The 15,895-nt window shown below is 42.9% G+C and overlaps 1 protein-coding gene across 1 annotated transcript in view; it reads left to right on the forward strand.

Annotated features, from left to right (window-relative positions):
* The window catches only part of LOC122798700 (zinc finger protein 84-like), a 380,959-nt gene that overhangs the window by 85,999 nt on the left and 279,065 nt on the right, over nt 1-15,895 (forward strand). Inside the window, exon 2 of the mRNA XM_044067796.1 lies at nt 13,369-13,495. Coding sequence (XP_043923731.1) covers nt 13,369-13,495 — 127 coding nt within the window. The remainder of the gene's footprint in view (nt 1-13,368; nt 13,496-15,895) is intronic.

Genomic DNA, 15,895 nt, shown 5'->3' on the forward strand with positions numbered 1-15,895 from the left:
TCGCTCCTTTAACTTGCGTGTGGTTTTCCCCACATAAAATGAGGGACAGACAACGCATGTTGCTAGATACACAACATTAATACTACCACAATTTGTTGTAAACCTAAACATGCAAGTCTTAACAGTGGTAGGATGAACATAAGAGCTATTAGGATTATCTACAATATCTGCACAGCATGTGAAGTTCATACATCTAAATGTACCATGGCGAGTCAAATCATACTGATTAAGATTCTGGCCAAAGTCCTTATAACATAATCTACTTTTTAAAGTTTTCACATTCCTATATGAAAAATGAGGTTTACTACACAAAAGGTTTCTTATCTCAGGAGACGCCATCAGCACCGTCCAATTCTTCTTAATAATACGTTTAACCAAATATGTTTTATTACTAAATGTAGTAACATTCCTAAATTTATCCAACTTTGGTATATCATTGATAAAATCAGGAGCTTGTTCAATAACAGTCTGAGTAGTCCTAAAAAATGGTCTGCATGTAGTCTTTCTGTTCTGTATAGTACTAGTCTTTAAATCCATCAACATATCATAATCATACCCACTATTTAAAAACTTATTCAACATTTCATCTAACTGTGTTTTGAAATGTTGCATCAGCCGTATTGAGTCTACTGGCTCTAATAAACTGAGCTTTAACAATCCTTCTTATAAATATTAGTATGTAACAATCCATCTTCCAAAATTGATTTTCACATCAACAGATGTGATCTCACTGTCTGAAACAATCATTTTAAATTTTAAAAAAGTAGTAGTCGTTTTCAAATAATCAATATAATCCATTATCTCATTTAGAGAGCCTTTCCAAATTAAAAAAAACATCATCGACAAACCGTTGATAAAAACAAACATTGCCATTCAAAAATTTAGAACTATCATGAATAAATTGTAATTGCCATTGGTGCAAAACCAAATTTGCATATGTATTGGCTACCGGTGTGCCCATTGCCACATCGGTAAGCTGTAAATACAACAGCTTGTCAAACAGAAAAACATTATTATTTATGAAACCGATCCAAGTCAATGTCACCATTAACCTGTAACTCATAAACCAGCATGTTAAAAATACTGATATGCTTCTTAAAGTCACTAGGACTAATTTGTTTAAAAGCATTCCCCTCATTTAGAAAATCAATTACATATAATTATCACGATCCATGATAACTACAACAGCCCCCTTATCGGCCTGTTTAATGATGATATTGTTACATACTTCCAAATTCCTCAAAGCTAAATACTCATTATAATTCAAATTGTAACATTTTGTCTTAATAGCAGTAGAGTATAAGCTTCTTAATTCAGCCTCGCACAAATCAGGGAAAGCTGTTAAAACTGGTACACTAACCGGTATAAAAGTGCTGCGCTTTTTACAAACAGACCGGTCAAAGCAAGACACTTTTTATATATATATATATATATATATATATATATATATATATATATATATATATATAAAAAGCTCAAGATTTATACTTCTAACTGTTTCAAATCAGTTAAAGCAGATACCAAATCGTCACTTGCTGTAGGTATAAAACTTAATCTTTTCTGAAATAAAGAGAAATGGAAAGCATCCAGGACAAAGTTAGATAAGTTTAGAATACCTTTACTTAACTCCGGCTCATTTTCCCTTGTCCCATTGGACTGTCGTTCTTGTGTTTCATTGAATTTACAGTTGGATTTATAGTTTGTCTTGTCAAAGACCTGCCTCTCAGCGCATTGTTCTCTTGCACTTTCTCCGGCTGGTCTAATTGAAAACGCTTTTGTGAAAAATTTAAAACTAACTGTTGACTTTTCTTCGTATACAACTTTCCACCCTCATGTTCATCTCGTAGTAACTCCCCACTAGTTGCAGACACGGTGTCATGCGTATTAGTGTCCATCTCTGCTAATACTGACATCATCACAGGGGGTGTGGTTTCAGACACTTCACCCGATAGGATGGTGGATGAATTTGAAACAAAGTTATTAGTTTTAGCTTCTGGAAATTCATCCAAAACATTGATGGAAGTAGGACGAGAATAATTTTTCTTGGAGACCATATTAATAGGTTCATTCTTAGGCCAAGAAAATATATGGCCTTTTTGGAAATCGGCCATATCTCTCAGTAATTTACGTTTTTTAGTTGCTTCATGGCGATCATCAAGATTCTGTAATCTATCCAGCATCTGTTGATATATGGTTAGCATACTAGAAAAAACAAGACATGGCCATAATTTCATTCTCCATATTAATGATCTCTTCTTTTAAGTCTCTTTCATTTTTAGAAAAAAACTCCTTCATTAAAGTCATATAATCCAATCTCAGTTTGATGTTTAACTGTTGCCAGCGTTTTAAAAGATCTGGATAGGCGTTGCCATATGAGGGCATTTTCAAAATTCTAAGCCCCCTTGGTACAATGCCTCTATCCAGGTAAGCTGAAAAACTAAAGCGTTGCCATTGTAGGCATTTGTAAGCGCCTACCTTTCTTTCCAAAAGTTCCATCTTTTTGTTAAATGTCACAGTACCTTCCAACTGCACATTGATAGGACTGTCCACATCCACTGAAACACTCGAGACTAACCCCAATAAGGGGTTTGTGTCCTTTGCCAAGAAGGATTTTAACAAACAAGTAGTTTCCATATGGCTGCATTGGCTCTCAGCAGAATTCCCAACAAACCAGCAGAAACTAATACGGCCACATAACAAAATGCTGGAATAAATATAGTGTCCCAGGGATACAGATTCCACTTCCACACGTTGCCAACACTAAGCGGGTGGCCAGACCTACCCCCAAATCAGTGGGCAAAGGCCCAAAAACAAGTACTGTCGCTCTTAAGCATGGGGGTTATTCAGCTGGTACCAGAAGAGGAAAATGGACAAGGTTTCTACTCAAGACTTTTTCCTGGAGCCCAGAAAAGACATTTCATGGCGTCCTATCCTGGACCTGTCTACTCTAAACACCGTTTTGGAGATTCCAAAATTCAAGATTCTGACTCTTCACCAATTACTTCCTATGCTAGGCAAAGATGCCTGGTTGGCAACACTATATTTATAAGAAGCATACCTGTGCATCCCAATTAGGGAATCTTACAGAAGATACCTACGCTTCAAAGCAGGTTACATACACTATCAGTTCTCTGCACTGCCCTTTGGCTTATTTCTGCACTCGGGGTATTCACAAAGTGCCTAGCTCCAGTTACTGCATTTTGCAGGCAAAGAAATATTCAAATATACCCATACCTGGACGATTGTCTAATTCATGCAGAAACCCAGGACATGCGTTTGAATCATCTGGCCTTTTGTACAAAGGGTTCTAACTTGTCTGGGGTACACCATAAACAAAAAGAAATCACACCTGGTACCCTGTCAACAAATTATATTCCTGGGAGCAAGCTTGAATACAACTTCCCAGATGGCCTACCTCATGCCAGAGAAACAAATTCACTTGACAACCTACTTCAAGCAAGTGGCCACAAAAACCCTGCTATCTGCAAGACAAATACTGCAAGCCTTGGGGTTCATGGCCTCCTGCATTCTTCTAATTCCATATGCAAGACTGCATATGTGGAAACTACAGTGGTATCTAAAAAGCCTATGGTGTCAACATTCTCAGGATCTAGAAGCAATGATTCCTATCATACCTTGCCTACGCCTAGAGTTCCTTTGGTGGGCAGAGGCCTGTCACCAAAACAAGGAACTATCTTTCACACCACCCTCTGCCACCCAAACCCTAACAACAGACACATCAGACTATGCATGGGGGGCTCACCTGGCAGGGAAGTGCATTCAGGGCAAATGGAACCCAAGTCAAATGCACCTGCATATCATCATCATCATCACCATCCACCATCCCCCTTTTTCCTATTTACATGGGGTCTGGGTATCGTATTAACTGTTGCCAACTCTCTCGATTCAGTGCCACTCTCCTGCCTTCTTCAACACTCATGCCTGACTGTCGCAGATCTTCTTTCACACAATCCATCCACCTCTTTGCTGGATGCCCTCGCTTCCTCTTACCTTCTTCCTGTCTGTCCCAAATCTCCCTCACCAGATTATCTTCTGCTTTTCTACACATGTGCCCATACCATCGTAATCTGTAATCTTTGATCTTTTCTGCAATTGGAGCTACTTTGGCTTCTGCGCTTATGTCCTCATTTCTTCGCCTGTCCCGCAGTGTGCATCCTACCACCCTTCTCAGGCACTTCATTTCCATCACCTCTTGCTTCCTCATCTGCTCTGCCTTTACTGCCCAGGTTTCTGTACCATACAGTAGTACTGGTTGCACCACTGTCTTGTACACCTTACTTTTCAGCTTCTTTGGCATTCTTCTGTCATAGACTACACCTGATACTCTATGCCAGTTGGCTGCAGCCCCTCTGATTCTAGCCTTGACCTCTTCATTCAGACTGCCCTTCTCCTCAACCACCCCTCCCAGATACTTGAAGCTGTTTACCTGTTCCACTATCTTCCCATCTATCTCTATTCTCAGCTTCTTCTGATTTCCCCAATCTGCTGCCATTACCACTGTCTTATCTGTGCTTAGTTTCATCCCACGTGCCTTCAGATTTGCATTCCATTCTCCTATCCTTTGCTGAAGTTCTAGATCAGAGTCTGCCTGTATTGCCACATCGTCTGCATACAGCAGCTTTGTTGCTCTGACCACGCTTAGCTGTTTGCTGATGTAGTCCATTACCAGTATGAACAACAGTGGGCTCAGTGCTGAACCCTGGTGTACACCCACTCCCACTGGGAACGCCTCTGTGAGGCCAAACACTGTTCATACTTGAGTCACTGAGTCCTTGTACATAGCCTGTACTAATTCTACCAATGTTTCTGGGACTTCAAACCACCGCAGTACTGCCCAGATAAGCTTTCTTGGGACCTTGTCCTATGCTTTCTCCAAGTCTGGGAAAGCCCAGTTTGACTCTCTCCTCTTCTCTAGTTTCTTCTCAAGTATCTGTCTCAATGCAAACATCAGGTCAATTGTGCTGCATCCTGATCTGAATCTGAACTGTTCATCTCCCATCTTACATTCTACTATTCTGCGCATCTGTTTATCAATCACCCTCTCCAGAACTTTCCTGCAATGTGGTAGGAGTTTGATGCCTCTGTACTGTCCACAGTTGTGGATGTCCTCTTTGTTCTTGTACACTGGCACCAGTATGCTTGTTCTCCAGTCACCTGCATATCAGTCGAAAAGAAATGTTAGCTGCACAGAATGCTCTGACCGCCTTAAAGGGCCACATTCTTCCAGGACAACTAATGGTAAAGATGGACAACACCACTGTTTATGTGGTACATAAACAAGCAGGGGGGTACACATTCTTACCCCCTTTGCAGACTAGCCATGGTATTGTGGAACACAGCCTTGAGCTACCAAGTGCACCTACAAGCTCAATTCTTGCCAGGAAAATTAAATACACTGGCAGACGGACTAAGCAGAAACCTCATGGACCCACACGAGTGGAAACTGGAACCAAGGATTTTCAACATATTGACAAGCAAATGGGGGAGCCCAGATATAGACCTGTTTGCCTGTCCCCAGAACTACCTGTTGGACAAATTTTGCACAAGGACTCCCCACAAACAAGCCTGGAAAGTGGATGCTCTGTCCTTCAGCTGCAAAAACCTATCAGTCTATGCCTTCCCCCCTCTGCCTCTGCTCTCCAGAGTACTACTAAAAATTAAACAGGACAAACCAAGGATGATTTTGATTGTCCCAGACTGGCCACGCCAACACTGGTACCCCCTCCTGCACAGTGTGTCACAGTTATCCCCATGGCACCTGCCTCAGACTCCTTCCCTGTTGTCTCAGCAGGAGAACCAGATTCTTCACCCTCAGCTTCTAACACTGAACCCAGCAGCCTGGCTAATTACCTAATCTCTCCTGTACCATCCCTCAGTAAACCTGTGATGGATATCATTTTAGAGGCAAGGAGGCCTAGTACTAGAAAATCTTATGCTGAAAACTGGAAAAGATTCTGTGCTGAAAAATGGAAGATTCTGTGCCTGGAACCAATCTCGAGGGATGAGCACAGCAGCGCCCAATTTACCTCAGATTTTACAATACTTAACTGAGATGCTTCACAAGGACCCGTCTTTTTCCTCCATCAAAATTCACACCTCAGCCATTTCAGCTCATTATAACGCAGAACCTCCCCTCTTCTCTCATCCACTGCTCAAGCAGTTCCTCAGAGGGGCAAAACATTTGAGACCACCCAGGAGAGCTCCAACCCCAGTCTGGGACCTTAACTTTGTTTTGGAGAAACTCACTCTACCTCCTTTTGAGCCAGCTGCTACTGCAGACTTAAAATTTCTTTCTTGGAAAACAGCTTTCTTTTTAGCAATCACTTCAGCAAGAAGGGTATCTGAATTACAGGACCTTATGGCAGTGGAGCCTTTCATCATCTTTCATGCGGACAGGGTGTCCCTCAGAAGCAATCCATCCTTCGTGCCCAAGGTGGTATCCAGTGTGGCTCTTAATCGGTCCATTCATTTGCCAACCTTCTTTCCTAATCCACAGAACAAAAGGGAACGGATACTGTATTCTTTAGATGTGCACAGACAACTCCGATTCTACTTGGACAGGACTACACCTCAAAAGAAATCCGAACAACTGCTGGTGGCATTTGCTGCAGGGGCAGATGGGAAGGCTATTTCAAAGCAAACCATTTCTAAATGGATAGGCCATTGCATTCATTTCTACTATAAGCACCATGAAAAACCTATCCCACAGGGGATCAGACCTCACTCCACCAGGGCTGCATCTTCCTCTACAGCCTTTCTCAGAGGAGTGGCTACCAGGGACATCCTAGAAGCTGTTACCTGGAATTCTGTACATACTTTCACCAAGCATTATCATTTGCCAATTTTTTCTAAATCCAGAGCTGGCTTTGCCACTGCAGTCTTGCAGGGCCTTATAGCTGGTCCTAATGCTATCTAATTGCCTCCTCCCATCCTTAGCTTTGGGAATCTAGCAAATGTAATGACTGCAACAGTGAAACACGAAGAACATAGTACAGTTCTGTACACTTACCATAAATGTAGATGTTCGAGTGTATTCACTGTTGCAGTCCTGGTTACCCTCCCTCCAGCCCCCTAACTTCTTTTGGCTATACCTCTACTTTCCTTTACTATGCTTAAAAGCTTTTTAGTGTATTTGCTTTTTTGTTGGAGGTATACCTTTGTGTTTTTATGTTTAAATGCTTCCCATTGGGGGGGGGGGCACCTGACATCTGGGGCAAGAAAAACTGATGCAATGGCTTCGGCTGCATGTTTTATACCCCTGACGACCTTACATCATGGATGAAGGGACAGCAACTGACGCAGGACCCAAGACTTTGTTAATCAGGCTGACTGAGGACTACCTGCAAGCAGATAACCCAAATGTAATGACTGCAACAGTGAATACACTCGAACATCTACATTTATGGTAAGTGTACACAACTGTACTTTTTTATTAATTCACATCTTTCCACTGTTTTCCAAACTACTTCCTGATTCTGTTATCGCATTTTAACTGTTATTTGTAAAATAGGCATCTTTCGTTCAAGTTCTTTATTTTTTCCTGCTGCTACAGGGCTCTGTCATGGTAAACCTCAACTACTGCAGCCAGTCAGGTCATTCATTTAAAAGGGATTAACAACTGATCATTGGATAGAACAATTTTGTTTGAGCAGATGCAGTCACTCTAAATTGTATTGTCCTTCTCCTGCTTTCATTGGTAATCGAGAAAAATACTTTTAATTCTAGCTAATTGTCATTTCACTGGACTGGTCAGAAGTGCTTTTTTCAAGCTGCTATGGCCAGTCATACCCCCCCTTCATTTGCGAGTTTTTGAGGTGGGTATGCCCTTGTCCTGATGATGTGAAGTGCCTCTCTAAAATGAGAATGTCATACATCTCAGCCTCTTATTGAAAGAAATCTGGACAAAGCCTGAACAAAATGGGGGTGGGGGGGGAGTAAAAGCCCAAAAATAAGGACAGATTTTAAATCCTGCTCTTATAAATTTAGAACATTTCTAGAGTAACAGGGTGCGTGTTATATATTTTCCATAAGATTTGAAGTCTTTAACTCGGATGTACTGTATGTCATTATTTATAGGTTCATAGGGAGGTACTAGGCTATCTGCCCGAAGGCATTTATAAGCCTATCCGGAATGTGTTGGCTTTCGCCACCCCGTTAGATTAGTTCCCTGTGCCTCTGTTCAGCAGAGCCATTAAAGTGATCCCTGGGATAAACTTTGTTTCCCTTCCACTCGTCAAGGTTTCTCTAGAAGAGGGTTAGCGAGGAGCTCTGCCTAATGTAGATTGGAATCTTGTTCCAGAGCATGGGAAATCTCTGGGACAGGAATCTATCCCTCCAGCACATCCTATTTATTGTTGTGGTGAGGTTTAGATCCCTGGAGCATGTGGCTCGAGGGAATATGGTTTTCTTTAGGTGGAGCATGTCCATCAATTCTGGATTGGACATGGCCTTTTATGTCAGGCAGAGATCACCTCTGAGTAGGCGGTATGCAACCGAGTACAGCTGGAGTTTCTTCAGTCGAGCTGCATAGGGCATCTGCTTGAGGCCAGTGATCCTCTTGGTGAGGTACGTCTGTGGTCTTTCCAGTTGTTGCAGGTGTCTTGTAAGGTACATCCCAAATGGGGCATTGTACTCTATGATGGGTCTGATGAGTGATGCATAGAGGGGCCCAATGACCTCTTTCGATCTGGATGCAAACCCTTTTGTGATTAGGTGGGTCACATAGAAGGATTTTCTAACCACTTTGGCAATGTGATTATCAAAGGAGAGGTTACTATCTTCTTGGGTCCCCAAAACCCTTATTACATCTTCCGTATTTAGGAGGCTACCACATATGTGGTAGTTTGTGGGTACTTTGTTTTTTCCCAAGGGGATGACTATGCACTTTTTGGCATTTAGCTTGAGGCCATGGTTTTGACACCAGGTATCTGTCTCAGTGAGACCCTTTTGGAGGATGTCTGTGTCAGCCAGAGAGTCAATTATAGCCCCTAGTTTACAGTAGTCTGCAAACATGGTCAGCCATAGTCCTCCTGTGCTTGCCTGTACCTCTGAGAGGTATATGCCGAACAAGAGGGGTCCTAGGACTGAGCCCTGGGGAACGCCAATTGTAACTGGTTTAGAGTCGGACCTAGCTCCCGCAACTCTTACCATGTGGGTTCTGTCCGTGAGCCAGTTGGCAACCCATCTTGTGACGTAGGGGTTTATGTTCAGGCTGGTGAGCTTGTCTTTAATACCTGAGTGGGGAATGGTGTCAAAGGCCTTTGCAAGGTCTAGGTAGGCTGTGTGGACCACCTTTCCCTCGTCTATAGCCTTGGTAACTGTCTCAAAGAAGTCCACCAGGTTTAGGAGGCATGATCTGCCCTTAACCAAGTCGAACTGGGTAGGGTCCAGTGTTTGGAGGTTTCCAATGTCTCTGTTAATGAGATCCATGATTATGTGCTCCATAGCTTTGCAGACCAAGCTAGTCAGGCTTATAGGGCGATAGTTCCTGTGGTCTGTTGTGGCTCTACCTTTGTGGATTGGAATAACCGTTGCTGTGCACCACTCTATGGGCACATAGCCTGTGGAGAGGCCGAGTTTAAACAGTATGTTTAGGTGAGGGGTTAGTTCATCTTTGAGCTCGTGTAGGACACAGCCTGGTACACCGTCCGGTCCCATTGATGCTCTGTTTTTGGCTTTGGAGAGAGCTGTTTTAACCTGAGTGAATGTGATTTCAGGGGCACTACATTCTTCTGGTATAGTTATGGGCCTTGTGGCTTGTCGAGCATGTCATCCCAGGCTGACAGACACTGGATCCCCTTTGAATGACACCAGAAGCTTAGCCAGTTGTTGAAATTGATAATTTTTTTCTCTCTTTAGTGACTTCAGTCCTCCGATCATCCCAGTGATTTGTCAGAAAACCACAAATTTTATGAGAAATTGATAAAAATATGAGGCAAAAATCTGGGTAGTCAACAGGTAAGGGTGGACTCTCTTGCATGGGGAAATAAGAGATCCCCATGTCAGCTACCATATCATTCATAGTCTTTGAAGTTATTTCTGTTAAGCCTTAATCCCACCCCTGTTGGCTCATATGTGCATATTCATGATCCCATACACAAAAGCAGGGAAGCTGTTGTTCTTACATGGAATCCTGTGGGATACATAGGTTCATAGGTGTGTACATAGGTTCATAGGTGTGTACTAGGCTAATGGCCCTGGAGTCTTTACAAGCCTAGCCCATAGAAGTGCCCTGGCATTGTGCCGCCCAATATTAGTTCCTAGTGTCTCTATCAAGTAGAGCCACTGGAGTGATCCCAGAGGTGAACTTTCTATTTCCCATCCACTCATCAAGATTTCTCTTGAAGAGGGCCAGTGAGGTGCTCTGCTTGACATGTATAGGAAGTCTGTTCCAGAGCATGGGCAGTCTCTGGGTTATGAACCCGTCCCTCCAGCATGTTCTGTTGATTGTGGTAATGAGGTTGAGGTCTCTGGAGCATGTGGTGTGGAGGGATTGGGATTTCTTTTAGATGTAGCATTTCTAATAGAGCTGGGTCAGACATGGCTTTAAGTCAAATAGAGATTGCCTCTTAGTAGGCGATATGAGACGGAGAATATCTGGAGTTTGAGTCTGTCCATGTAGGATATGCATTTAAGGCCTAGGATCCTCTTGGTGAGGTTCTTTTGTGGCCTTTCCCAGCTGTTGCATGTGCCAGGTGAGGTGCATGTCAAATGGGGCATTGTACTCTGATTGGCCTAATGAGGGGGAGATGATGACCTCTTTCTTCCTAGATGCAAAACCCGTGATATTGAGATGTGCCACATAGAAGGACTTTCTGGCCACAGTGGCAATGTGGTGGTCAAAAGAGAGGTTGCTGTCAACCTGTGTCCCCAGAGCTCTTATAACATCTTCAGTGTTCAGTGGGCTCCAATCGATGTGGTGATTAGTGGGAACTGAGTTTTTCCCAAAGGAGATGACGCATTTTTTGGCATTAAGCTTAAGGCCGTGGTTTCAACACCAGTCATTGGTCTCAGTGAGGCCTTTCTGTAGGATGTATACATCATTTGGGGAGTTAATAATGGCTCCCAGCTTGCACTCATCTGCGAACTTCGTCAGCCAGAGTCCCTCCGTGTTCGCCTGGACTTCTGAGAAGTAGATGCTAAATAGGAGAGAACCCAGGAATGATCCCTGTGGGATTCCACTCATGACTGGTTGGCAATCTGACTTTGAGTCCGCTACTTTCACACTGTGGGTTCTATCTGTGAGCCAGTTTGCAATCCACCTAGTGATATAGGGGTTGATACCTAGTTTTGTGAGTTTATCAATAATTGCTGGGTGGGGAATGGTATCCAAGGACTTGGCTAGATCGAGGTAGGCTGTATGAACTGTCTTGTCATCTACAGCTCTGGTGACTGACTCAAAGAAGTTAACCAGGTTGAGCAGGCATGATCTACCTTTCACAAAACCAAATTGCATGAGATCTAGAGTTTGGAGCTTCCCTATATCCTTGTTAATTAGGTCCATGATGATGCGCTCCATAGCCTTACATATCAGACTCATCAGGATAATGGGGAGATAATTCCCAGGGTCTGTAGTCACTCCCCCTTTAAGGAGAGGGATGACTGTAGCAGTGCGGCATTCGGTAGGGACAAAGCCTGAGGTGAAGCTGTGATTGAACAGGGCACACAGATGTGGTGCCAGTTCATTTTGTAGTTCATGTGGAACACATCCAGTGATATTGTCAGATCCCATGGAAGCTGTATTCTTGGCCTTGAACAATGCAGCTTTAATCTGTGCTGCAGTAATGCTGGTTGCCTGCCATTCCTCCGGTGTTGTGATTGGTCCACCAAAGTTAGCACTGAATCTGTCGGCAGTATCTGTTGGCTCAGTATAGGAGGTACCATTGTGCAGTAACTCATAGCAAACCTGGGTATTGCTATGGAGATTATTGACATAACATAAGAATGCTTTGTGGTTGTTTTTAGTGTCTGCCACAATTCTGCCTTCATTACTCGCTGTAGGGGTTTTGATGAGGGATCTCAACTTTTTGTTGAGGCTAATAAGGGAGTTTTTCCAGTCTTGGGGCTTCACCTTTTTCTGCAACAGTTTCTTCCTTCTGTTGTAGAGTTTATTAATGACAGGGGGCCATCAGATTGGCTTCCTTTTTTTGGAGGAGAGCATCTTGGTTCTGTTTGGTATGGCGAGTTCCATGCATTTATGTATGTGCTCCTACAGTGCATTGGTGTATGATTCAGCAGTCCTGCATCTGTTTTCCATTGACATGGGTGCCGTGAAGTTAGCCACTTCTGTTTTTAGGAGCACAGAGTCAGCCTTGGAGAAGTTTTTTATGGAATACTAATCTTGGGGACTCTACCATTGGCTACCTTTTGTTATAAGACCATCCAGCAGCCACCAGGGGGAAAAAGTGGGCATATCACAGGCATCCACATCAGAAATACTACACCATTTCTTTGAAGTTATGCTGCAACATGTGGTAAAGCATATGCGATACCTACTTATGCCAGGAGACAAAAAGTGCTGTGTGGGTGTTCTGTAAAATAGCCCATTTCTTGGAGGAACTAGGGGCCATTTACTGCACCCCCATTCCCAATAAGGCTCATCTGGGCCACATGGCCACTGCTGTACTGGCCAGGAGGGTTTCTACTCTCATTTGCCATGTGGTATACAACACTCAGGGTTTTAGAAACTGTGTATTATGTTCATTGTGCAGGCATTTCAAATGATTCCCACATCTAGTGCATGTCATGTACCATTTGTATGTGCAGAGTGACTTTCTACAGGGCATTTTATTAGGACAGTTTTCCAGTAGGCCTCAAAGATATATTAGGGCATTTTCATCTTTGCCAGAAGTCTCTGTCTCAAGTTTATTAAAGATATTTAAAAAAAGAATCCGAGACAAAGACCCCCCACACACACACACACACACAAAAAAAATGGTTGTCAGAACTGATTTCATTTAATTTAATAGCTAAATTTTTTGGCCTTCTGAGTCCGTCTGAATGCAGTAGGTCACGTGCCTATGTTATAAAACCATATCATTTGATATTCCTTTACATGTTAATGAATTCATGTCTTGCACTGTTTATTATTCTAACTGCTCTGAAGTAAGTGGCGTTTTACTGAAAGTGAATTAACAGATGCTGTCATTCTGGCTGTTATCCACTCCTAAAAAAGATGAGTTTTTTTATAAAGCCTTCACTGAGTGAGGAAAATAAGATTTATTAATTCTCTCAGATTAGCAACTACTGCTCCTTTGGCAATTTTGAGCATAGTTGCTTTTCTTTTGAAACATTTTAAACTCTCTTCTCCATACAGATGAAGAACAAGTAAATATTTTCTGCTTTCAGGTTCCAGAAAGTTTTGCAGATGTCGCTGTTGAGTTTTCAGGAGAGGAGTGGAAGATGTTAAATAAACGGCAGAAAGAGCTACACAGAAATGTGATGGTAGAGAACTATGAGAACATGATTTCTCTAGGTAAGGGATCTCAGACATGCCATCTGTATTTGTTGGGTACACTTATCTGTAAAAATAGTGCTGTTAATGTGAAGAAAAAGTTAAAGTTTTGTAAAATTTGTTAATGTTTTGTTCCATTCTGAAAATCAAAATGTTACATTTATCATATCTAGTGTATTCTTATTTAAATATGTCTTTCCTTATATTTTATTTTTCATAACTGCACAGAAAACAGGGATGACAAACCTAGGCATTAACTAAGGCCAATATTCAGAAACAAATAGCACAATGCATTGCATGAAAATGCAGTGCGAGTAGTGGCATGCAGGGTTGTGCCAATTTAAAGAATTGCATGAAATTGTGCAGTCAGCATCTTATGTAAATGACCATAGAATGATGTAGAAATGGGTAACATCATGGTGATGAACCCAACTGTGCATGCAGATGACAGTAAGCATGTCAGAGTAATTCGGAAATGCATAAAAGTTGTATGATGACTCATGGCTGCCAGTGAGTTTGTAAACCATCATTTCTTTGTGAACAGAGGCAGACACTGAGCTAAAATAGTAGCATCTGTGTTAGCCAAGCAGCATATGCTAAGGGTGGTTCTCACAGCTGATGTCCACAATGAGGCTGTAGCATTGACTATTATTGCTACACAAACCTTTCTGCAGCCATCGGGGGACCCAATGGACATATCACAGGCATCCACATCATAAATACTGCAACAGTTCCTTGGTGTTATGCTGCAACATATGGTAAAGCATATGTGATACCTACTGATGCCAGAGTAGACAAACACCACTACATGGGTGTTCTATAAAATGAACAATTTCCTTAGGTACTAGAGGCCATTGATTACACCCACATTCCCAGAGTTTTACCAGGGAGCAGGCTATTAATGCCCTCTCAAATGCAAGAAAATACAGCCTCCATGGGACCTGACAACATCTCTGGCTGTCCTACACGAACTCGGGCAAGAGCTCTCTGCACCACTAGGCACCCTATTCAACCAAAGCCTGTGCACCGGCTTCATTCCAGCAGAATGGAGGACAGCCATTGTCTTTCCTCTGCACAAAGGTGTCCTCTAACCCAGGCAGTTGTAGGCCAATCACCCTAACTAGCCTGATCTGCAGGGCCATGGAATGTATTATCATACAAGGACATAGGCAACCTGCAAACGCTTGATCCCACACAGTTTGGTTTTGTCAAAGGGGAGATCATGCCTGTTAAACTTGGTCGCCTTCTTCTAAACAGTCACCGAAGCCATGGATGAGAGCAAGACAGTGCACACCACCTACCTTGACCTAGCCAAAGCCTTCGACACTATTCCGCACTTGGGCATAATAGACTCTCCCAGCTAGGTATCAACCCTTATGTTACCAGATGGGTAGCTAACTGGCTCACTGATAGAACCCACTCAGTCAAAATAGGGGAAGCCACCTTTAGTAGTAGACCCATAACAAGCGGCATACCCCAAGGATCAGTCTTGGGACCACTACTCTTTGGGATATACTTTTCTGAGGTGCAAGCCAAAACCAGTGGTCTGTGGCTGACCAAGTTTGCAGATGACTGCAAGCTGGGCACTGTCTTAAATTCCCCTAGTGATGTGAACATCTTCCAAATGGGCCTTAACCAGACCAATGACTGGTGCCAGAAGCATGGCTTCAAACTGATTGCCAAGAAATGCATCTTTATCCCCTTTGGGGAAAATGGTGTCCCCATTAATTATCACATTAATGACAATGTACTAAGGATGCAATCCGTCATGAGTGAGTTTGGCACGCAGGTTGATAACAACCTGACTTTTGACCACCATGTTGCCTCTGTTGTACAGAAGGCTTTCTACATGGCCCATCTCATAAGTAAGGGTACTTCATCCAGGAAAAAGGAGGTCATAACATCCCTGCACTCCTCCCTTATCAGACCCATTATAAAGTACAATGCCGTCTTTGGCATGTACCTTGCCAAGCACATGCAGCAGTTGGAGGGACCACAGAGATTCCTGACCAGGAAAATCCAGGGTCTCTAACACCTGTCCTGTACAGATAGGCTAAAAGCCCTGTCCCTCTACTCGATCTCATAAAGACTGCTCAGAGGTGACCTGTGTCTGGCATACACGGCCATCTCAGACTCAGCCTTGATGGAGTTGCTGCATATCCGTAAACTCCACTCGCTCAACCCACATGCAGCGTCTCAACCTGGTTTGTAACCTTAATAGAACTTGTTGGCAGGATAGATTTGTGTCCCAGTGACTCCCCCATCTGTGGAATACACTTCCTCTCCATGTCAAGTAGAGTACCTCACTAGCTCTCTTTAAGAGGAACCTGGACGACTGGATGGGAAACAGAAAATATACCCCTGGGAGGGTCTATATTACATCTAAGGCACAAAATGTCAAATGCTTACAAGAGCGAAAAT

Source organism: Protopterus annectens, chromosome 3.part1, assembly GCF_019279795.1.
Source record: "Protopterus annectens isolate FY-2018-M chromosome 3.part1, PAN1.0, whole genome shotgun sequence".
Classification (NCBI taxonomy): Eukaryota; Metazoa; Chordata; order Ceratodontiformes; family Protopteridae; genus Protopterus; species Protopterus annectens.